The sequence below is a fragment of the Phalacrocorax carbo genome, chromosome 23, assembly GCF_963921805.1.
Source record: "Phalacrocorax carbo chromosome 23, bPhaCar2.1, whole genome shotgun sequence".
NCBI classification, from domain to species: domain Eukaryota; kingdom Metazoa; phylum Chordata; class Aves; order Suliformes; family Phalacrocoracidae; genus Phalacrocorax; species Phalacrocorax carbo.
In genome coordinates, this window is record NC_087535.1 from 6,078,070 (window position 1) to 6,102,125 (window position 24,056).

Below are 24,056 nucleotides of genomic sequence, written 5' to 3' on the forward strand. Positions count from 1 at the left end.
TTCTGCAGCCCAGTGGAAATTCCCCAGCAGCACCAGCACCGGGGCCTCCAGAGACCAGCAAACCTCCCTGGAGTTTGCTCCCGGCAGGAGTTGGGGTGCTGCCATGCCGGTGCGGCATTCCCACCGCAGCGAGCCTCCCCGGACGGGTGATGCGGAGCAGAGAGGCTGGTGGGGAGCTGAGCTGGGGCTGCACCTGCCCCCTCGCCGCTCGCTGCCCTCGCCTCCCTGCCTGCGTCATCCCTCGCGTGGTTTTTCAGGCTCCCCTGCCCTCATTTGAATGGGCCCTGCCTGCCCAGCCTCCTAATCTGCCACTAAGTGGGACTGCCGATGAACGCCGTGATAAATTTAGAAAGAAATCTTTGTGTGGGTCAGAGGAAAAACACGGCGGCCTGGGGAATCCGAGCTGCAGCGAAGTGGTTTGATTTCCCAGCGCCGGCTCTGCTCTCTGCCTGCGCAGCAGGATTTAACGCTGAGATTCTTAGTGGTAAAAGCAAGAGGGATCCACAGGGTTTCTAGGTGGTCCTTACTCTGCTGGAGTTTATAAGATGAGGATGCCTTCATATAAAAATGACCGGTTCTAACCAATATTAGTGAAAAAGGAGCGGGGAGGGTTGTAGCCCGCGAGCGGCTGAGCTGCTCCAGCTCGGAGCATGACCTGACATTTCAGCCGGAGCCTCTTAAAGAGCAAGTTTACCTTCCCCCAGGATTTGTTTATATGCACAAGTAGGGAAGGCGCTTTTAATTCCACTTTCAGGCTCCCGCCTGCCACACCACAGCGACATTGTTCCTTCGCGATTGCTTTTATTAATCTGTTAAATTGTTTTTAAACAACAACAAAAATATAATAGTGTTAGCGGTGCAAAATCCCCCCGTGAAATCGCGAATCGAGCGCCATTTTCCTTACTAAAAGTCTGAACGCTGTTCAAAACTGGTTTATCATTTGCTGGTAAATTATATTGTACCAACGCAATACGAGGAAAAGAATTTTCTGAATGTGTTTCCTTTAATAAGCTATTAAGACCTTGTACTGCTAATTATACTATTAATTAGACGTCTTATCGTTCCTAAACACGTTAGCATGTTGCCGAAGCAGCAATAAGCCTCTGGGGCAGGCAGAAGATAAGAAAAGAAGGAAGATGCAAACGTCAAGATTACAAAAATGAAGGACAAAAAAAAATCTCAAGTATAAGTACCAGAAATGGCAAATAAATAACCGAAGGCTGGCGGCATAATGCATTGTTTAATTTACAGGAATAAAAAAAATACTTATGCTGAAAGTGAACTTTCTAGGTGGAGGCCCTGGGACTCTGTCGTATGCAAGACAAAAAGAGATGTAACTCATTTCAAACCTTTTTTTTTCTACAGTTGAGGTGGGAACCTGGAGCTAGTCGCCTTCTTCCCCCAACAAAATAACCTTCCGTTAGAAAACTAACAGAAAAACTGTTCAAAAATGTATTTTTTTTCCTCCAGAAGCAAAACATGGACGATTTGCAATAGGAAAACCTTAACCCGACGCAATTCCCACACCTGGTTCCACAGCCACCCCCCCCAACCCCGCCCTCCTCTCCAGAAACAGCATCCCAGGCTTACCCATTCTCGCCTGGTTGCTTTAAGGTTAAAAAAGTAAACCTGGAAGCCTCGCAGCACTCGGCGCGCTTTCCTCGCGCGCTGCGGAGGTGTTCCCTCCAGCCCTCGCGGGTCCGTCAGAAGCGACAAGAGGGGCTGAGCCTGCGAGCACGGGACCGGCTCCGCGCACCAGCCCGAAGGCCCTTCTCACGCGGCGTGTTGTGCCTGAGACAGGGTCCCGGCTCACGCTGTCCTACGTTCATCTCTGGCTCCATCCCAGGGTCTGCAACACAAGCATATTAAAATATTTTTAGAGCCCAGTTCTTCAGCATTTGCAGCTTTTCTCAGGAGAGCGATAATCTCATTTACGTCTGTTACTACAAATCAAAAAACCCAGCAAATTAAATGGCTCTGAAGGCTAAGATTAGAGACTTAGATTTAAGACTCCTGTGAAGTGCCCGTGATGCAAATAGTTGTAAATATCATTTTTTTCTAGGGGGATGGAAAAGCCCTGCACAGATGCTGTTCCCTTTACCTTGAAGGCAAAGGCAGAAACACCGCATTGATGCAGCCGGACTGTGTTACGTGATGCCGGTTTCTTTTCTATGCTTAGAAAAGGAGAGGAAAGGAAATGAGCTTGAACATCACCCTTCACCAGCGCTGGGAGACGCCTTTACGGCCATCAGATGATGACCGAGCTTTTGGCTGACTCCAGACCGGTACAACACACAAACGCAGCGGGACTGGCTGGAGGAAGCCGAGGGCGCTGCCGGGTCCCCGGCGGCAGGGATGTGCCCTGGCTCCACCGGCGCTGCTTCGCCTCCTTCCTCTCCCTCAGGCACCCGAAGCGTAGCACACGGCGGTATCGGAGCCCGCCTGAGTTTCTGCGTTCCCCGTGCTTGGATCGAAAAGCCTGCCGTGGCCTCGCAGCAGATGGTGCCGCAAATATTGTAGAACTCCCACACGAGTTTTGCGGGATCAGGCGTCGAACAAGGAGGTGGGAAGTGGATTGATGGGAAATTTGTTTTAGAAATTTCATTTATGTTCCCCATTTCTGAAATATGAGCTTCAAAACCCACTGTATGTATTACTGCTTTCATAATGTCATAATGTTAATTAATTTGCCAGCCTCTTGGCTTTATTGCTGCCACCCTGGGGTGCCGCAGGGGGTTGTGGCGGAGCAGGACTCTTCTTCAGGTGCTGCTTCTGACTGGGCACCGTTACCTAAGGACCAGCTTCCCTCTAGAGCAAAGGATTAAATGTTTTAGCAAAGCACAGCCAGCAGATAGCAGCATTGTTATATATAATATACCCTAGACTATTTCTGCTGTGGTTTCAAAGTCGTGCAGAAACCTTGGTGCATTTAAGCCTGAGGCTGTGACCCCCCTGTTTCTGGGCAGCGGGGCGGCAGGTACGCCGGGCACCCCTCAGCTGGGCAGCAGCCTGGGCCGCCCAGGTAAACGCTTACGCTTGAAGAGAAGCAGTATTTCTGTAGCCTCTAAACTAAATGGCATTGATCAAAATTTCACGGCGCAACAAGGCCGTGTAAACTGGAATTTTAGCACAATACTCAAGGAAATCTGTCCTGGCAGACCTGGAGCGTGGAGAGCACCAGGAGAGCTCATCTTTTTCCAGGGGCCTCCAAGGCACAACACGAAGCAAAACCCTGGTATCTCTGAGGGGCCATGAGTAGGACTGGGGCATCTTGCTGCTTGTGCAAGACTGATGCCGCTGCTGAGGGGTCTCGGGCAGGGGGGCAGCTCTTCCCAGCGCTACACCAACGAAACGGGAATTAACACCCAGCAAACAGAGAAAGGAGCTGCTTTTCTCTGATCTGGGATGTCCTGGTCTACTGTGAAGCGCCTGTGATATTGAAGGGCAGGAGTTTTCTTAGCTAGGAGGGTTGTGCTGGTTTTGTTACGAAAGGGATGGAAGATCCACTGAGGGACAGAGTTAATAAGACTTAATTAAAACTTGTTTGCTCTGATAAATTTGATCCGTTTCAGCAATACACAGAGCAAGACACCTTAAACTCACAGTAGCATTTTATGGCAGTTCAGATAGGAAGGTATTTCTTCATTTCTGAAAAAGTATTTGATTTCAACCTGCAGAAGGACTCGGGGGCTGCCTGGATGGGTGTCGGAGCTCCTGCTTCTGTTTCAGGCTGGGACGTTAGGGACAGAGGTTGGACTTGATGATCCATGTAGGTCCCTTCCAACTCAGGACATTCTACGACGTGAGCGTGTCCTTTAATGGCTGTGTCACATTTATATTCATATTTAACACCTTGTATTTGTATCTCCCACCATTGCTCCCCAGAGAGTCCTTTCATGCTGATTATTCTCATCAGGCCATTTCACACCAATATAAGAATCCCCACCAGCCAAACCGCCTATACATGCACTGTCTGCGAGCAGGACGTGAGAGCATGAACGAGGCAAGAGCCCTTGCATCAGCCTTGAACCATGTTTATGGGAAAGCAGGTTGCTGGTGGAAGCTGAGACGGATTTAGCCTCCCAAAAGTCCCCCAAAGCGGCCCAAAAGCAGCTGCGAGCCTGTGGGCAGTGTGGGATGGTGAGAGGAGGAGGCTGCCCTGCAGATGGTGGGACCAGCGAGGAAGGAATGCAAGGGGTTTGATAAGGAAGGAATAATAATAATAACCTTTTCGGCAGGGCCAGAGCTGAGCCTGCCAGTGTTTACACACAGGCAAAAAACTTCCTGAGCTGGAAGCGCAGCTTTTTCCGCTGGCTCGGCTCCGTCCCTGCTCAGCCACCGCCGCGCTCGGCCTTTCCCTCAATCTGGATGTTTTAGAGAAAGCTTTTGTTTTGCCAAAGCAATTGACTGTAACTTTATTGTCTCAGCTTGGCTCTAGGACATACCCTGAGCTGTGAAAAATGCACCTGACTTTTGATTAGATCTCCCCCTTTCGATACAGCGAGAAGTGCTGATTAGATAAACGATTGCCAAAAAAGAAGCCAAGCCAACCCCAGCTCCCTAGCCCACCCCGCAGAGCAAGCCGCGCTTCCACCAGCGCTTCCCCCGCGCCCTGCGGCAGCCAGGGCTCTCAGGAGAGAAAGTAAATTCGTTTTCCTTCATCTGTTCCCCTTGCAGCCAGGCTGTGGAGGTCAGAGCACCCTGAACTATAACCAAAACTGGCAGCGGTGGTGCCTAGCCATAGGCAGTACCCCCAGGAAGTACCCGGCGTGCCTCTGTCCGTGAGCCCCTGCTTAGGAGAAAAGCACTAGGAAGGCTCGGGCATCCCAGAGGGGAGAAGGCCGGGTCAGTAAAGATACCCAGCCCCAAACCTCCTGCTTTCATGGAGCTCGAGCATCTCTGCAAGAGCAGGCGCTAAGGGACTGCTGTGCATCGCCCTGCAAATTCTTTGAGGCAGAAACCGTTGCTGGTTATTGCAGAGTGAGGAAGCCTTCATCTCCATCTTCATCCCTGCACACACGTGTGTGCACACACCCCCCGCCCCGATGTCAGGTCAGACCCCAGCCCTGCAGATCACTCCATGAGACTGGAGTCTCATTTATTTATCCAGGAATTAGCTGGGTTTCTTAAACATCAGCAAATCAAACAACCGAGGCTTAATAAAGTGCTGCATGTCACTTGTCCTGCAAACGTGTTTGTTGAAAGACGGGGAAAATGTGCACAGAACAAGCCACAGCCTTTAGTCATAGTATTTCTGCTGGGAAACAACCCCTCCGCAAGGCGTTGTCCTCCCATCGCGCTGGCGCACGGCGCAGCCAGAGCCGCATCCCATCCCGGTGGGATAAAGAAACTGTTGTTCCAAGGACACAACGGAATAGCTGATTTTTAATACTCCATTTTTTTTTTTTTTTTTCAACTGGGATTATTTACAATGAGATTTGGGAGAAGCGATTCACACCCAAACAAACAAAACCTGAAACATTTTAAACCATGTTTAAATGACTCTTGCACCCACGCAAACAGCCCCAGATAATGATCGACGTTGCTGTCATTCCTTTAAGCGCTGTACCAAAAAAAAAAAAAAAAGCCTTCCTCTCAGGTGCTCAGCATTGAGAAAAATTGTGATAAATTCAGTATCAAGGGAGTAGCTCAGCTTCAAGGGCCATTCGTGTCCTTATTTTGGACGTGGCCGTCACTGCCGGTGCCAGCAGAGGTTCTGCTCCGAACTGCGGCCTCTCGCGGGCTCGCACCAGCACCGGGCTTGCACGACGACACCTGCGGCTCTCTGCAAACGAGCTGCCCTTGCTTGGGACTGAGCTCAAACCTGCCCCTGGTCCCTGGCTCTCCCCGAGCGGCGCGTAGCTCAGCCCTGGGATGCGGCGTGCAGCACCGCTTGCCTCGGGAGCGGGATCAGTGCAGAGCTAGGTAGGACCTGCTCCCGCTGCTGGGGTTTTGGTGTTGGCCTTCCCTTACCAAAGCGAAAATACTTCTTTTTTGTCCATGTACCCCCTGCTGATGCAGAGGGAGAAACACCCACCACGGAGCCACGTTTCTGTCTAGCGCTCGTCCCACTGGGAGCCCTTTGGCACCTCTCGTTCCCCAGGTCCTACCCTCGGCACAATCGCCGCGTGTCGGGGGGCCGTGATGGGGCTGCCAGCCCCAGGGGCGCGCAGCGCCCTCCGCGCCCGTACCCAGTGTCCTCCACCGCACTTGAGAGAGATGGCCCCGTCGAACGCCGTCTCCAGTCCCTGGCATGAAGAGACCGGGGAAGATTTTACTCTACAACAACTACCTGCGTACTGGTAGGGTTAAAAAAGAAACAAGTTTGAGGTCTGTTCACATTTAAACCTTCAGTTCCGCATGGAAAGTTTTACACAGGGCTTCAGCAAATTCTGCTGTAGTAGGAAACGCTAAAGAAGACATAAAGCACAAGAAGGGGGATTAAATGCCTGATGTTCTTAAAGGAGGAAGAAATCCTGCACTTAAACATAAAGATGAGATAAAAAACAACTCTGTTAACCAAAATGATCTGAAACCTGAGAGGTTTTTGTCACTGAAATCCCAATTTAACTATTTTAATCAGCCTAACACGCTGCCACCAGAAATTCTGCCTGTTTGGGGTCTGGCTCAAGGCTTCTGTAGCTTCAATCTGCCTCTGCTTAAAAGCTGTTTCAGGGCTAAGGGCACTTGCATTTCTCATTATGTTCTTCTAACCACAAAAGCAGAAAACAGCTGTGAAAGAGTGGCTTGTGTGGTCAGCGGGAGCAATAGGAGGAGGCAGAGAAGCAGGTCTTTGGCAGCTCTGGCGCTTGACGTGCTTTAGGCTGATTTCGAAGTTTTTCACAGAAATAATAATTAAAAAAAAAAAAAGTTCTGCAATTCCCTAACTGTCCGTAGACAACTCTCGCTCGCTCGCTCCTTTCCGCTCCCCTCTTAGCGCACGCTAAGGATGCACTTCTCTGCCCGGTTCACATTTCCGTGTCGGCGGGGCTGTGCTGCCTGGCTGAGTGGCCGTTTTTGGAGGACGCTTGGCCAGTGCCGTTCTCCTGAGTCCCACCGTTGAGGTTTGGCTTCTCCTGCAGCTCAGGTTGCTCTTGGGGGGGCATCATCAACATCGTGTTCCCTTGGCTACCGTTTTCCGTGTAATACGGGTCTTCAGCCTAAACAGGTACATAAATAACAAAGGCAGAGTTAGGAAAGGGAAAGGGCTGACACCAACCGGCTTTGATTGCAGGCAGCGGCTTGGCTGCCTGCCTGCGCTTCCTGGACAGGAGGTACAAACAACTGCAGGCATGGGAACCTGCTCTGGCTGACGAGAAGGGGAACAGAGGGCCTGAACCGTGCTGTGGCAAGATGAAGCAAGAACACCAGCCAGGAACTGCATTTTATTTTTTTATTCTCCTGGACCTGAAAAGAGAAGCTGGCAGGTTTTGTTGTTTTCTCATAACCAGGTTTTGGAGCTGACCCTGCCTTGGGTTTGCAAAGCTACCCTGTGACAGACCACCTCTGCCTTCCGCTTTGGCCAAGTAAGAAGCAGCATTGAACAAAAGCTATGGAAATTGCCTCTTTTTTCCCCCTGTCCTTCTTTCTCTCAGCCTGTAAATAGATGCACAGCTCACGGCAAGGTGCTAGCAGAAGGGCTCCTGCACTCCAGCAAACGGAAAGACACACTGTGTGGCTTGTGACTATAAGGAGCAGCTGCCTCTGGAGGATCCAGAGCAGTACCAGGGCGGCCTCAGGCCCCCACCAGTAAATCCCCATGTGTCGGACCGTGGCAGGTCCTCAGCAATGCAAGGGGTGCGGGTGGTCCCGGGCGGCGGGTGGCGATTGCCGGCTGGTAGCAGGCAGCCCCGCTCCTGGTTTGCTCCGCGGCACCCAGCACGCGCGGCAGGCTGCCGAGCCCCCGGGCCACCCCGCCGGTTCGCTCGGTCCCTTTGACGCCCTTCTCCGCGGCAGCGAGCTGGGTGTGCTGGGCACGGAGCACCTAGAAATTGCATTGACACTGCCACGCATTTACATGGGCAGCTCCCAGCCACGCATTTATGTTGCCTTTCACTTGCTGCCAGCATCCAGGAGGCGGTACCCAAAGGCTCGAGGGTCCAAGCTGCAGTGTCCCTGCCTCTGACACATGCGCATGTTTCCAGAGCATCCTTTCTGGCAATGAAATAACCTGATGGCTTCCCAGGACATGACTGTTCACGTGCCCACGAGCAGCGATGGGGGAAAAGCATGGCCCGTCCTCACTTTACAGAGGGCTCACGTCCCTGACAGTCACTCGTAGGGAAGAGTCCTCAGCGGTCAGCCTGCCTGGAAGGGGGAAAATGGAAATAGGAAATTTCTTTCTCTTTCTTTCTTGATATATTTTATTGCCGTCGCTTGTTAAGTGAGGGGAGAAAGAGCCTTTATTACAGCATCGGTACAAGACAGACATATAACTCAAACAGAGCAAATGGAAAGTTAAAGTGTGTCACTTTTAATGACAAATTCATAAGGTTTCGGTGTCTCTGGAGGGGTCTTGCTGGATGAGTTCTTACTGCCGAGCAAAAATAAATGTAAGACCTAGAAGTATGAGCGAGAAAGGGGAGGTTTTCCCACAGGAGCAATCAGCTAAGAGTTAATTTTAGAAGGCAAGAGAGGTTTCCCTTCACCCTGTACAGACTGGTCTCCCCGCTCCTGCCCTTCGCCTTGCCCAGGCTGACCCAGCCCCGGGTCACAATGTCCCGCCGACCTGGGGACACACAGACAGGCTGAGGGTACCGAGCCGCAGGGTGCGGAGCAGCCCCCTCCTCTCCCACCCAGGCACCCCCCTGCCGCTCCGGGCTGCCTGCGCCGCCGGGCTCCTCTCTACCTGCTGTTCTGCCATCTATAAGCACTAACCAGCCTCTCTCCCGCGGGGCTCCAGCTCCGCCGCTTCATCAGGTAATATCCAGCCAAGCCCAGGAACGCCAGCAGGAGTCCAGATGTGACCAAGGCGATCAGGGTCTTCTGAGAAAAGTCCTGGTGGTTCCTCACATTCCCCCGTTTAAGGGATTTTATTCCCAACTGGAAAAAACACCAGAGATGGCAGTCGGACAAACAGGAAACGTGTGCATCTGCTGAACAGGCACCGGGCTTAAAAGAATGCTGCTCTTCACCTCCTGGTTAAACTTCACATAAACAAAGCTGGGCTTTGCTGCCCAAGCTCCTGAGCTTTGCGCTTGCCCTGTGAGCTCTCACATCGTCATGGTCTCGTCTCCATCCTAATGCCTTCTGTGGCACGGGGAAATTTTCTCCCTTGGACAAGAGCGTTCAGGCCCTGAGATTTACAGCATGCATCTGCATGGCTGAAATATCTCTTGTGGGCTGCTGTTGCGGCTCTGTTTGGTGCCATTTATACAGGCACCTGGAGCTCAGCTTCACAAGCCAATGGCAGCCTCACTGGAGCATTGAGAGGAGGAATTAATTAATATCAGCGTGGTACTTTGAAGAAGCAGCGTGCCAATTACATCCTAAGAGTTATTGTTGGGGTCTAGGCCTTTTATAAGAAAATACTACCAAATTTTACAGTAACTATTTCAAGCACTTCTGCCTTCAGTGGTTGTATTAGTGCTCTTACGCGCACTGCTGCCTCGCTGCATGCCTGGTGCTTGGCTCCAACCCTCTCGTGCCAGTGCCCCACAAGCACCTCTGAGATGGAGGCAGGTTCGGCCTCAGCCGTCTGCCCCAGCCTCAACGGACTGTCTAAAAAAGAAATCTTTTCTCCAGCCACTCAGGCCAACCATTTTTCTCAGCTGAATTTGCTCAAGGAATTTACCTTTTCCCAGTGAGACTCCTGGAGTATATCTGTAGCAGGATCTGCAAGGTTTAAAACAGGAGAGGCACGTTACGCTGCAGCTAATGCCAGCACCGAAGAGCCTGGCCAACGCTGAGCCCCTTCACTGCTCTGGAGGCAGCGCCGTGGCTCTGGGGATGCGGCCAGACCCCAGAAGGAAGAGCAGTGGTCGCAGAGAGATGCCTCCTCCCAGGCTGCAGCTGAGGATGTGTGTTCCACAGCCTCTCCCCACGAGCAGCCCCCTCTCCCGGTGCCCGCACCGAGGCCATTATCCAGCGGCATCAACGGCAGCCAAAGGGATGAGCTCAACTGACCTCTCTCACCGACGAGGACGAGCAGCATGCAGTCACGGTCCACCTCGGATTTAGCGAGTTTAATCTGGCAGGGGGAGGGGACGCGGTGGGCGCTCTCTTCGCATATTGCACTCCATAAGTCCGATCCCTTCCCCTCTAAAAAATGTTTCTGCAAAATTTTCAAACAAATGGCCATTGAACCAACCAAACCGACGAATTCTCCGCCTCAGCTGTGCTGAAGATGTACCTGCTACCGGTAACGCTGTGCAGGCACCCTTTGTGTTTTGGTGGCTTATCCGTGCTGTGCAAAGCTGAGCAGAAGCAACTACAAGTGACAAACAGCTCTGGGCTGGGTGTCAGAGCTTCACCTCCCACTTCACCCCTGCTTTGAGCCCTAGTACCAACACCTAGAGAATGGAGATGCTTATTTCTTGTTTCTTAACTTAATGAGATTAAATTAAATGAAGATATTATTAGCAACTCTTGTAAATGGCACTTAAACCAGGCTAAATTTAGGCTCTGTATCACATGGCAAGTCCCTCCGATTTTTGGACTGAAACAGCCGCCTGAAGAGCCCTATTGTTTCAGAGTCCCAGGCAGGGGCTGGGAAAGGAGGGAAATAACAAAGAAGCATTGAGCCTTCCTGTTTAGGAAATGTCTTCAATGTTTTTGCTAGGTTGCTGATCAAAAGCTAGGCAGAAAAATACAAATTTCTCACATTTTAGAGCTGAACCAACTCTTGGGTGGAAGAGGAAGAGGAGTGAGGAGCTGCAGCCTTTCCCTTCTAGGGGCCAATTTCTGTATCAGACAGGATAGGCTTTCTCCTCGGGTCTATTTTCAGCCACAGTCAGGCTTGGAAACAGAGCCCACAGTTGCTAAAAGACCTTATCAGCTTCCCTAACATCCTCCCAGCTGGGGACATCATCTGAACTATGGCCATGTCCACCCCCTCAAGACAGAGACCGGCTCCAGCTGAATCCCCCGCCCTGCCCCTGCCCTCCCCTCGCTCCCCGGGAGGCACCCACCAACGTGGGGCTACGAAAGAGGAGAAAACCCTCTTGTCTTGCAGTGTTGTGCAGAGCCGGGGGGCTCAGTACCTTCCTCTCTGTGCCTTAGGATTGCCTCAGTGGTGAGCTGGGATCGCCACATCCTCTTAGCGTACAAAAACGCTGAGACTTCTCCAGGGGAGAATAACAAACAAATCACTTTCAGCTGCTTCTATAGAGCTTGGCTTGGGGTGTGAAAGGCCAAGATGGAACGAGAGACCCAAGTGTGTATTTTCCTTTCTCTGCTGTGGAAAGAACTCATCGGCTTGTCAGAATTTCCCTTCGCAATTAGCAGCGCTGGGTGCCAGCTTATTGCTCATTTGCTTTGGGAAAGGCCAGCAGGGAAGTGAGACACGGCACGGTCCCTCCTATCTGCTCTCCTCGCAGATGCTCTTATCTGGTTCCCAGGTTCAGCGGCTGCTGAGCCTGAGCTGGTTTTTCCTACTCGATTGGTTGAGGTGGAAGCATGGGAGAGGTCTGCTGTGGGGCGCGAGCTCCCAGAAAAGCACGGTTGGAAGTGGGGCAGTTTGACTCGTTTCTCATGGAGCGAGGCTTAAGAGTACATGCAATTAGATACAACTCTGCAGGGTACGTTATATATGCACCCATTCATGTACGTGCAGGCATGTGATGCATGCAGGATGTGTATAAACCCTGTGCCCAGGAGGTGCCGTTGCCCACTAGATGGCATCTGTGATCAGAATCACTTGCTCCCGGAGGAGTTTCCATGTGAATTCTTGCTAAAGAGCAGTCCCTTTAAACAGGAACAAGTTTAAATGCCATTTAATCGCCAATTTGCAGAGAAAAGCCAAGAAAGAATTCACTCATCCTAAGTGGTGGCAGTATGGCTGACCAGCAGAAGTAAAATTAATCATCGCCATTTTATACCCAGGGCATTGCCAAACCTGCTGTCCCACAGCTCCAGCACCATCTGGCCTCTGTTGCAGGTTGTTTCCTGCGTGAAAAGGTTTCTTTCCTCCCACCCACAAGGTGTCTCAGCCGGACCCTCTTCTGCTTTTACAGATGCTTCGGTTTTGGTGCGCAAGGGCCAAGGACAGTTACAGAGAGCCTGGGATTCCCTTAGGAGTCGGGGCAGCTGGGGACGCTGATCTGCCACCCGCGCTCCTTCAGAAGCCCTGTTTTCTTTCCTAGGGCAGTTGGCAAGACAAAGAAAGGCACTCGCCTTCCCAACAGGGAAGAGGAAGAAGAAGAACAAAGGCAATTTCCCGTTAAACACGGTGGGAGATACTTTGAAAGCTAAACTGACCCCAGGGCTTAATCATGAAAAAGGAGGTTTTATGCAACCAGGAGGTCGCATTTATCCTGGGACTGCTGGGATTGTCCCTCTGGGATCCTCCTGGGACTGCTGCGACCATCCCCACCTCCGCCAGTTTGGCACAGCTCAAATGCGGTGCCCCAGGGATGACGGCGTGAGCTCCCAGCCCAAACCAACCCCCCAGGTCCGGTGGGTGACCCCATCGCTGCAAGCCTGAGAGCGCTGCAGGAACCTGCCCGCGGCTGTTTGCTTGCAGCCCCCCCCCCGCATTGCCCAACCCCCAGAGACGTGGGGCTACTTGCAACTCACGCAAGTGTTGGACTCTTTGAGCTGCAAGCAGATGGCTCCAGTGTCGCTCACTTCTTTGACGTTGTGGCACGTAATGGGCTGGAAGGGAAAAACCACAGTGGTGGCGTCAGTGAACTGTCGGGGGGTTGTGAGACAAGCCCAGCCTCCCCGCGGTCCCACAGCCCGCGGTGCCCACCTGCACCCTCACCTTCGGGCTGTCCCCGCTCGTGTGCGCTGGCGTGGTGGTAGCCAAGACAGGAGGCTGCTCCGAGGTGGCAGCAGAGCTCGTCGGAGCCAACGTGGTCCCGGGGGTTTCTGCCGTCATGCTGAGTTCGATCGCTGGGCTCTTGGTTGTGGGGACCCCTTGGCTCTCGTGGCCTGCCTCCGAGGGGGTGCCCAGCAGCTGCGTGGGGGCTTGGCTGGGCTGCGGGCTCGTCCGCTTGCTGCTGAGCCCCGGGGAGGTGCGGCTGGTTGCCAGGAACGTGGTCGCAGCTTTGGTTTTGAAGAAATGCAATGAAAAGGATACATGAGAAAGCGTAAGTCCTCTAAAAATCAATGCGTGGCATTGCGATGACTGAAGTACAATATTGATTTGTCATAGTCAGCGGTACCAGAACGTGTCAGTGGCCGTATAAGAAAAGCACATTAGACTTGCTTCAGTTACCTAATTGTTACATGTGCTTCATAATCTGTTTACAATAGGCTAATTTCCTGGGCATACGCTGCACCGCAGCAAAGATGCCATTGCCTGACCTCGCCTGCATCGCCCTCGCCTCCCCCTTGACCTGGCGTCTTCAAGAAGATGTACTGATTTCAAACAGCATAAGAGAAAGGCACCGTACATCCGTGCAAGGGTCCCAGCTTCACAGCCCTTCAGAGCCTCGGCCTCTTACCAGAAAGGCTGGCAGACCTCTTACGGGTGCCATTTGCTGAGCAAAGAACAGGTACGCTGAGATAAAAGACTGATGAGCATTGTGCCCCATCAGCTCTGGCTGTTGTGAAAAGGAAGGGTCTAAGCTGCCCGTCCTGAAGACGGCAGTGTTAGGTTGCCTCGGGTGGGGTTTTTTGGACAGGATTAAAGCTTTTGACAATACTGTCAGGCTCTTTTTTGAGAGCACAACCCATGCTTTGACTGTGCAGTTTCTTGGGGCAAGCCTATGCACTTAATAAATCCGATTATTAACGCCAATGGTACCAGGACTCACAGAGCGAGGGAGGGGAGTGACTACCGGGCGTCTCTGCCGTCGGCTTGGCGCTGCTGGGGGCTCCGGGGGCTCCGGTGGCCGCCGTGCTGCTGCTGCCTTTCGTTTCCGTGGCTGGAGCCGTGGGTGTGGGGTTGCTTGTTGTGCTCCCAGAAGTTTTGCCTGGGGACAGAGGAAGGTATTAAGGGCTGCCGCCCCCCCCCGCCCCGAGCCCCTGCACGCCCCCGAGGGTCCCTGCGGGCAGGGCAGAGGGGCGTTAGCTGCTTTCACAAATTCGCTTTCTTCTTGCCCCAAAATGGCAGGCTGCCTTAGAGGTCATATGGGAGAGGATCAGAGACTAAACATTTCAGCTGGGCCAGTACCAGACTTCAGTGCAGCCCTCGCAGAGGGTCCTGGGCTCTTGGGGCGGCGCTGGAGGAGACCAGGCTCGTTTCTGCCCTCATCCTGCCTGATCCTCAGGCTTACCGAGGGATGCACAAAGCTCTGCACAAAGCCGGATTTCATAGTAGTTTGGGTTTATAATCCTTGGAGGAAAGACTCAGGCCTTGGAAGAGATCACTTGTGCGCCTCAGGAAAAATAAGTTGGATTTGCAGTTGCAGGCACAATCTCAAAGTAAATAGAAACATTCCCATTGGCTTGGGACCAGCTCTGACTCATGAGCAAAAACATCTTTGGAGGTAAAACACAATGTTTGGAGAATGGTTTGCTGCTCTAACTTAAAGTTTATATATTGCTTCCTGGTATGTTACAAAGATGACACTTGCAGCTTTTCCTACCAAAACGAACTGTGAGTCAGTGAAAATGCATTTCTTCCCTTTTCTATTCTTAAGATCTATTTCCACTTTTTGCAAACAGCATCAGTCTCTACTCCAGGGCTGTTGCTGTTTAAGGTTCTCATCCAGCCACTAAAGAGAAAATCACACAAAATACGTTGTTTCATTTGTATTTCTGCCCAGGGGAGCCCGAGCTCCAAGAGGAGTTACTTCATCCTTCCAAACAACCGTTCGAGATGGAGCATCCGCTGCCAGTTAAACATCCATTGATGTATTGTGCGCTGCACTGGTGTCCTGGCAGGCGTTCCCCCGAGCGGGGGGTGTTCGTACCTCGCTGGATCAGGTCTACAGTCCCTGGACGGTTTATGAGAAGCAAAGACCGACACCACCGCGGTTCATTTTGGCAGCGGGTGACGGCAGGCAGAGCTGCTCGGCTGTTCCTGCAGCCGGTGGGTGGTTGTGGAGGGTGCCGGGGTGATCCCCGCAGGGCCACCCGTGCTGGTGCATCCCATCCGGCCCCATTCCCTCCCATCCCGGCTGGGCCCGGCGGGCTGCAGCTGCTCTGGGCGCGGGAGCACCGGGGGGGGGGAGGCGGGGGCCCTGCCGAGGGCTCGGTGCAGGTGTCTGGAGCTGGGATTTAGGTTCTGGCATGGCTTTTATTTGCGGGAGAAGTTACTTCTCTCCAAGACAATTCAGTTCCAACTGGTTAAATCACCGAGTTTTTCTGATGAATTTTAACAAATCAAAAGCAGGAGGCATGACTGCGTGCCCAGAATAATGAGTAGCACGAAGTTAAATCCGCGCTTGGCATGCAGCTTTGTGTTTGCACGGCCATTAGCAGGAAACTTTACATCACTACAACAACGTAGCGCCTGGACTTGACCTCCCCAAGTGCCACAGCCACCCAAGCACCTTTGAACTGTTCCAGATGTTTGTAAAGCACCAGAGGTATTTCTAATCAAAGTCTTTTCACCACTGAATATCATAAATTGAAGCCTGGATTATTGCTCAGTGTAATCTGTAGAAGGCTTGTCACATAGTATTTCTTTTTCTTCCCTTTACTGCGCTGCGTGCAGGCACTTTTATAGAAAACACGGCTAAGTTTTTTGAAACCTTAGGACTCATGAGATAAATAATGATCCAGATGTGAACTGGATAATCCACATGGTGCTCAGCTAAAGTGGGTCATTTATTGCACCATACATTTTTACTAGCTTTGCTAAACTTTGTCAATTTGTTAGTACTAAGGGTTTAAGAGTTTAAGCCAAGCCATTTATTAACCTCACAGAAATCTTCACCTAGTAGTGATAGCACATGCAGGAGCAAAAGCAGGCAGATACACGGAAGAAAACTGTACTTCACGGTACTGGTTGCATTTATGTCTCTATCTTTTAAAAAGTAAATGCCTCTGATTTTTATAGATATTTTAATTATGGTGCTTAGGATGTATCTCAGCTCAAATCAAATTAAAAAAAAAAAGCAACAATATAAATGTCAAAGTAGTTGATTTGGTCCAAAACTCATCCCTGACCACAGAAGGCAGTGGCAAAGGCTCAGGAAACAGGACAAAAATTTGCATAATTTTCCCCTACTCTGCACCCACAGCAAATTAAAGATGGGGGTTTCTCCCCTGCACCCCCATCTCTCCAAGGAGGAAGGTGCAACCCCTAGGGGGTTCCCAGCCCGTAATTGCACCTCCTACGCCGATACAGGAACCTCTTGGCAAACCTTTCGGTAAACCTTTCGCTAACTGGGCGCCTGCTGCGGTGCTGGGACACAGAAAGCCAGCGCCAGGATGGTTTCTCCAGCTCTTCTGCATGTTTAACACAGCGTTTTTCCAAGCTCAGCCGGAGCACCAGGAGGGCTGCGGGGAAGCGCCGCCGGTGAGCCGGCACCACGGTGCCGCTGGTGCCAGCGCTGCAGGGGCGGAGGGTGAGGACGCCGGGGCGAGCAGGGAGCGCTGGAGCCGCCGCCAGCCCAGGCTTCCCGCGGCAGCTCCTCCGAGCGCTCCAGCCTGCATCACTCACGCCTTCCCACTTCTACTGCTCTCAGCCATGTGGCAGGAATTCAAGCGGGTGGAGCCCTCTTCCCTCTGGAAATATCTGATAAAAATCCCTTCCCTCCCCCTTTTCCGTCTCAACGACAGGATATGGGTGTGGGGCCGCAGTCACGCAGGGCGCACAGGGCGGGGGGCTGCGGGAGCCCCCCCCAGGCCGCCGCGCCAAACCCCAGCTGCCGGACCAGGGGTTTCCTCGGGCTCGGGGCCCCTGCGGCAGCGGGGCGCTGCTCGGGAGCCCGGCACCTTCCTGCGGACCGAGGTTGCTCCTGGCGTGCACAGTTACAATGTGCAGCCCTCTAAAGGACGTTAAACTCAAGTTGCTGTGCGTTTTAAAGCTTCTTTTTCCTTAACTGATTTTTAGAGCTTTTCTAGATGTTGCGAAAGACGTGAAGGCAAGAAAGAATGCTTTAAAATGACAAGAGATTTTTAAAAAAATTAAGTTGGGCAGAGATTAATAAAAATATATAAAACAGAAAGATAAAAACAAATTTTAAAAAGGGTTTTAGTAGGTACTAATATAATACGTGCACGCTTTTCCATGTAAGTCTTGGGACAAGCTCAGGCCAGCTCTGCACGTGGTTTATCGATACCCGGTTTTGCCACCACGAGCCGCTCGCGGCATCACGCCGCCGCGCGGGCGGAGGGCTCTCGGGCAGCCCCGCCACATCGGCCCGCTCCGCGGACCAGGGCCGAGCGTGAAGTGCTCCCCCACCCACTGCAGTTCAGCGGTTCCCCAAAGGATCGGGCAAACCCCAGAATTGCGTGTTTCTCCCTGCTGGCAGCTGGTCCGGACCCGGCCTCCAGCCTCCCCACGCCGCAACCACCCGTGGCACTTGTAGAAGACCCTCACCTGGCCCAGCGTGGCACGGGGGGTGTTTTTCCCCCCGTAAAACACGTGGCTTTAGCTGAAGCTGTCCCGGGGGCAGGTGGAGGCTGGTCGTCCCACCCTCGTCAGCGCTGCCAGGAGCCAACCCGAGCACAAACGCCCCAGAATTGGGATTTCCACTGGGGGATGCACGGCTGAAACCTTCGCTTGAGTCGCTCGGGCTCCCCAAAGCCATGAAGAGCATGCAGAGCCCCAGGGAAGGGCTCCCTAGCTTTGCTCTCCTCTGCACGGCGGCTACATTGAACAGAAATAAACCTCCACTTTCCAACAAGTAGCCAATAAAGCACCATAATATCCCGCAGAAACGTGGAGCGTTGGCTGCTCTGGCAAAAGGAACGACATCTTGCAGCATTAAACCCCCTGTCACCCAGTAGCTTTGTCTTTACAAAGACAAAGCTTTTTATCACTTTTGGATCACTTCTGCATCACTTTTGCTCTGTGCTACAAGGAACTCGGGTTTCGCAGTTCAGGTAAACACTTTTGGCTTACACCCTCGCGCGCTGCTCACTTCAGCCCAACCAGACAGTCCTGAATATTATTTCTCTCAAATAAAATCATGGTTTTTTTCCTTCCTATAAAAATTAACATAGACTGGAGGGTCGGGGACAACGGCTCGGGTGAGCAATATACCTTGGCAGCAAAGGGAACATGAAAGGAGCACCGTGAAACAGAAGAAGAAAATGCAGCAAATTCTTCCAATAGATCTAGTCGCTCACATTCATGTGAGTAAGGAAAAATTACATTTGAGGAGACACCCGCGGGCTCCTGGCTCCTGGCCCAGCACACTAGGCAGCACACAGAGTGCTGCTTCACTGGTTTAGTCCCTTTTTATTACTTTATGGTTGTTGGTTTTGGGACAAAAATGGTAATATTTCCCTAAAATATAACCCTTTAGAAAGTACTACCTAGAGAAAACCTCTGTATTATTATTCACTTTTTCGTATGATGAATATTTGAAGAGCTAGAATAGGCAATTTTAATATTTATGGAGATTCATTTGATTTTCAGAAAATGTTTAGTTCCTACCACAAAACAAAAGTAAGGCTGATTTACACCAATGCAGACTGAGGAACGACTTGACCTGTGGCTGCACGTCACAGCTTTGCACGCTGCATTTGCCTCCCCTTGCGTTATCTGTAATATTACAGGGAGCTCTTGTACCCAGATTGCTCTCCTTTCCAAACCAGCAGCATTTTCGGTTTGCAGCGCATCGCTGTGAACGTGCTGGCCAGGATGCCTGATGCAGTGCTGCTCCGTAAAATGTCACTGCAGTGTTCTTTACGTGAAATTCCAACCTCCACCGACCACTCAGTACCATGCACCCCCCCCGGCTGCTGTTTCAGAAGTTACTAAGGAGTTGCCCCATGCACGAGTCTGGCGCTGCTCAGCGCCTGTAACCCTGGGATTTGCTGCGGTCACTACTCACCCGACAGCTCCACGACACAGAATGCGATCCAGAAAAGCTGTCTCCACTTCATTATTTTTAAACTTCCCAAGAACAGCATTCCTGCTCGCAGCTCCCACTAAAACTGGATCTGGCTGTGACAGCTCCTGGATTTTCAGTCCTGCAGCAGCTCTGAGCTCATGTAGCTTGGTTTTGGTTCAAGCCTTTGAGATCACTCGGTTGTGGGGTGGGTTTCTCTTCAGGGGTTGTGCTTATGGTTCAAGACTGCGAGGTGGAGTTTCTCTGATTTGATTTCACAGTTTTATATAGTTCATGGCAACCTCACTATCACTTAGGTAATTTTCTCCTCCCCACTTTCCTGCCAGAGCTTCAAAACAAACAAAAGAACAACCCTCTCCCCAGCAAAGGAGCCCAAAGCCTCGCTGGGCTTAACTCTTTCCTGAGAGCTGCTTGCTTTCCTCTTCAAGTGAAGGCTCCAGCTGGAAGGGAGGATTACAGCAGAGCCTCCCACTAAACTTCCCTCAAAGCAAAGTAAACACAGTCTGATGGGAGCAGAGATGCGGAGGAACCGCAGGTCCAGCTACCGCCGGCGAGCCCCGCGCGTGGTCCCCGGGCTGTGCTGTGGCCAGCGCTGTGGAAAGGGGGGAGCTCTGAAATCCGGCTTTGGAACCTGAAATTTTCTCAGCAAATTAAGCAGGGAACTCAAGGATGTGAAATCATCACTGACCTGAAGAGAAGCAACTCCATTAGCTTCACTAAATTGACTTCGGTCAAACAGAGAGCATGAATGAAATGGTTTAGAGAAGGTCTGGGGGAGAGAAAAACCCACTGGCAAAAACTTCTGCATAAAACCTGGAGCAGAGGAGGGACTTGAGACTAATAAATAACTTCCTGGAGCTCGTTCCCATTAATAACACATTATAGAAGCATTAAAACCAGTACAGAAATACTGACTGCAGCTTTATTACCAGGCTGAACTTTACCCAGTGGAAACGGTTGGCCCTGGCTGGCCGGTTTTCCAGTGGCTGCGCCGCAGGCGCATGTGGGACCAGCTCAGGAGCCGGCAGGACGAGGGATGCTCTGCAGCGGGCAGCAAACGGGGCTGAGTCACGGCATCCTAACGCGGCCTTAAAGAAACATGTGGATCTCCAAAAGCATTGATTTAAAAAAAAAAACAAAAACAAACTTTGATATTTTCATTTCTTGCTTTTTACGTCTGGGGACACCAAAGGCAACAGAAATGACTTAGCAATCATTTTGGCCTTTGGGGATTAAAGAAAAAAAAAAATATGCCCATTTGGGAAACTAAACTCTAGCTGAGTCTGAGTTCTTCCTTTTCTTTTACAGCTCAAAGTGATGCGGTCACCAAAGGAGCCATTGCTGACAGGAAATCAGAAGTGAGGTGGCCAGGAAAACAGCTATGGAAGGAGGACAACGAAGCACTTGCTCAATGTAGTATCTTTTCGTGGGAGCCCCCGTTACGCTCAGTCACACGGCTGTGGTCAGCAAAGGGATTGAAAGACAGGAAAAAAAGGTAGGGTAATATTATGTGCAAAGAAATCCCCAAATAGCACTTCCAGCATACATATTTATTGCTACGACAAAATTCCAGTAGCTTTTGGTTTTAGCTTAGGACAGGGGTTGGATGAGATGATGTTTAAAGGTCCTTCCAACCCAAACCGTTCTGCAGTTCTGTGATAGGAAAATGTCTCTAGGAAGGAAACATCTGTAGCTATGAAGTGTGCTCCAGCATCTATATAAAGATTTCTATTATGTCCAGTAATCTAATACTGAGTGACAGAGCTATACAGCTCCATTAAAGACCAGAATATCCCGGTAAAATATGGTCTACAACACAGTATGAAACCTGAGTGTGGACACGGCCCAGCTGTCTCCAGCTGTTCCCACCAAACATTTTCTCTTTTTTTCCTCTCTCAGACACACACGCACTGGGAAACGCGTGACTTGGTACAAGCACAGGATCGCATGCATATCCGTTTAGAAAATATATTCAAAAGATCACAGAATCCCAGAATGCCAGGCTGGAAGGGACCTCAGGGACCATCTAGTCCAACCTTTCTGGGAAGAGCACAGCCTAGACAAGACGGCCCAGCACCCTGTCCAGGCGACTCTTGAAGGTGTCCAACGGGGCCGAGCCAACCCCTTCCCTGGGGAGATTATTCCAATGGTGACTGTCCTCACTGTGAAACACTTCCCTCTCGTGTCCAATGGGAATCTCCCCAAGAGCAGCTTGTGTCCATCCCCCTTGTCCTCTCCATGGGACTCCGTGTAAAAAGGGAACCTCCATCTCCTTTGTAGCTGCCCCTTAAGTCCTGGTACACGGGGATGAGATCCCCTCTGAGCCTCCTTTGCTCAAGGCTGAACAAACCCAGCTCTCCCAGCCTGTCCTCGTACGCAGCTTCCCAGTCCTTGGATCACCCTGGTGGCCCTTCTCTGGGCCCCTTCCAGCCTGGCCACATCCTTTTTGTACAGCGGGGACCAGAACTGGACACAGCGCTCCAGGTGTGGCCTGACAAGCCACAAGATGAAATGAGAAAAGTAGAGTGAGACAAAGGTCCTGTTTAAATAGCAGATTTTTTTTTTTATATTAAAGTGAGAATTTCGGTTGAATAATACAGCTAAAAATAAAAAGTTGAAATTTCAAACTATCAGCCACCAGGAAGACAGAAGACCATCTGGTGAGGACCAACATCCCGTCACACTGAAAAACATCAAGAAAAGCTGCCAGGCTACCTCTGGCAGGACGGCTCGGGACCACTCTTGGAATCATAGAATCACGGAATCATTAAGGTTGGAAAAGACCTCTGGGATCACCAAGTCCAACCCCAACCCAACACCCCCAGGCCTCCTAAACCATGTCCCCAGGTGCCAGGTCTGCACAGTTTTTGAACCCCCCAGGGATGGTGACTCCCCCACCTCTGGGCAGCCTGTGCCAGGGCCTGACCGCTCTGGCAGTGGAGACATTTTCCCTAATATCCAACCTAACCCTCCCCGACGCAGCTTGACCCGTGTACAGGGAAGGCAAAAAGCTTAGAAACGGTTAGAACTACAAATAGCTGAACTGTCGGTAAAGAATAAAACAAGCCAGCTCGTGCCGAGCCCCCCGTTTGCACGGGAGTCGCAGGGGAGCTCTGGGCCATGAACTGGTGCAGCCCCATGGAGGGTCCCCGGCGGCGGCCGGTCCCCCTGCGCCCCCCGGCCCTTCCTGCCGGCCCTGCCCGCACGGGGGGCTCTCCCCTCCGCCCTGCCGCGTTTCCTGCCATTCTCCTCCAGCGCTGCTCCGGGCTCCTGAATGGAAGAAACCAACAGAATCATCCGGGTTTGGCTGCCCATTTTATTTTACCTTTCAAAAACAGACTAAAAATAGAGAGTTGGGCTAAAAATAAATGATGACCAGGTCTGCCAGACACCGAGCACGGGAAGCTCGTGGGTTTGGTTTCCAGTGGAAGTCGGGCTGCATTTAAATGACATTCCCTGTGTCAAAGACATAGGGTTTCAGTAATACTTATGTGCACTGAGTATGTCAGACCATGCCTTAGCACTCACTTTAGGATAGTGACTCAACAGGTAAATCACAGAATCACATCTAACGCTCCTCAAAGGAAGAACCAAAATCGGTTACTTAATGGTACGTTATGTTAATTACGATACAGAAGTAATGGGTTATTAAGATTGAACGCACTTTTTTCAAAGAGAGACCTAGAGGTGCTTCCACCCATCCGACCACCCTGCTTTTTGAGCCTCAGCCGCTCCTCTGGCGCAGGCATTGCCATGCTCCCCGTCGGGGGACGCGTGGCGGAGGGTGGTGGCAGCGGGACCCTGCCTGCCTCCGGCACGGCACCGCCAGCAGCCGGGCTTAAAGAGGGCTGACCCAGCCTAACCAGGGGTAGGCCGAGCTTTGTGGTCTGATGCCCATTCGTGATCACGCTTCAGAGGTGCTGTGAGGAGGGCAAGCTCTGCGGCTGGGGGGGGTGTATGTGTGTAAGCACCTCCAAGCATATTCCAAATAATCAGAATACCCGGCTGTAAACAGGCTCTTCAGATATTTCCGTCTGTTTAGTCAATGAGCGGAAGGCAACACCTTTTCTCATTGATACGACTCTCCATTTAAGCCTCTATTTGACATGACTTGGGCACATTGCAAACAAACAATGCAGAATTATTTCCCCCTTTCAGACACCTTACAAAATTTTATAGCTAAAAGAGCAAAATAAGAAACATGCGCTTGAATCCTCTCGAAGCAGTCTGTATCAGCTGTATAAGGGTAACAACAGCTGAGCCAATTTTAACTAAAAATTTCAGGATCAAGTGTCCAAATTTCAAACGGCACGGTGATGAAGGCTTGTTCACATAGACTGGGAATTTGTCCAAGCGTTTAAGGGTGATTTAATTTAATTGTGAGTGATGCAACAGACATATGGCTAGGAAGTTATATGCCAGGAAACATGTTTTCTATAAGTATTTTAGCAGGCAGATGGCATACAATAGTTTTGGTATAGTCATTTCCTCGCCTCTGAAAAGTTGCTATTTTGGACAGATGAAATAATTAGATTCCCACCATCCTCCCAAGACACCGACTCTGCTGACCCAGAGGATGTGCAACATCAGAGGACTATTTCTGTACAAAATCCCATCAAATAAATCAAACCTCACACTCACCTATCCGTTGCCATTCAAGAGTTTCAAAGTCTAGTAATAACTATCCCACTTAAATCGAAAGGGAGTATGAATGCTTTACAGCACTCCCACCGCACGCGCGAGACCAGAGGCACGTGGAAGCGCTTGGAGCAGCGCCACGCCACAACTAAACCTCCTAACTAAGCCAAAAGTTTTCCCTCTCGATCCTCAGCCTTAGCAACCAAACACACTTCCCAGACAGGCCAACGCTTTGGAGAAATTGCACCCGCTCTCCTACACGCCCACCGCACTCAAGCCTCCGACGAACTGCTGCGGGAGACCCGGCTTTCGGGAGCGGCGCGAGCATCCCGACGCCTG

General features: G+C 51.4%; 1 protein-coding gene across 2 annotated transcripts; it reads right to left on the reverse strand.

The window, feature by feature from the left end:
• Positions 1-5,367: 5,367 nt before the first annotated feature.
• CD34 (CD34 molecule) lies at positions 5,368-19,558 on the reverse strand. Of its 2 annotated transcripts, none has more exons than XM_064471918.1 (8): positions 19,062-19,558; positions 13,920-14,078; positions 12,923-13,206; positions 12,736-12,813; positions 10,126-10,273; positions 9,794-9,834; positions 8,878-9,042; positions 5,368-7,160 (listed from the first exon to the last, which is right to left on the reverse strand). In XM_064471918.1, exons 1-8 carry the CDS (start codon positions 19,138-19,140, stop codon positions 6,969-6,971), a joined length of 1,146 nt encoding a protein of 381 aa, XP_064327988.1. In that variant the 5' UTR covers positions 19,141-19,558; the 3' UTR covers positions 5,368-6,968. The 2 variants fall into 2 exon arrangements, with proteins under 2 accessions (XP_064327988.1, XP_064327989.1); XM_064471919.1 differs by lacking the exon at positions 5,368-7,160 and adding an exon at positions 8,453-8,533 and having other exon boundaries at positions 19,062-19,555.
• Between the last annotated feature and the right edge of the window lie 4,498 nt (positions 19,559-24,056).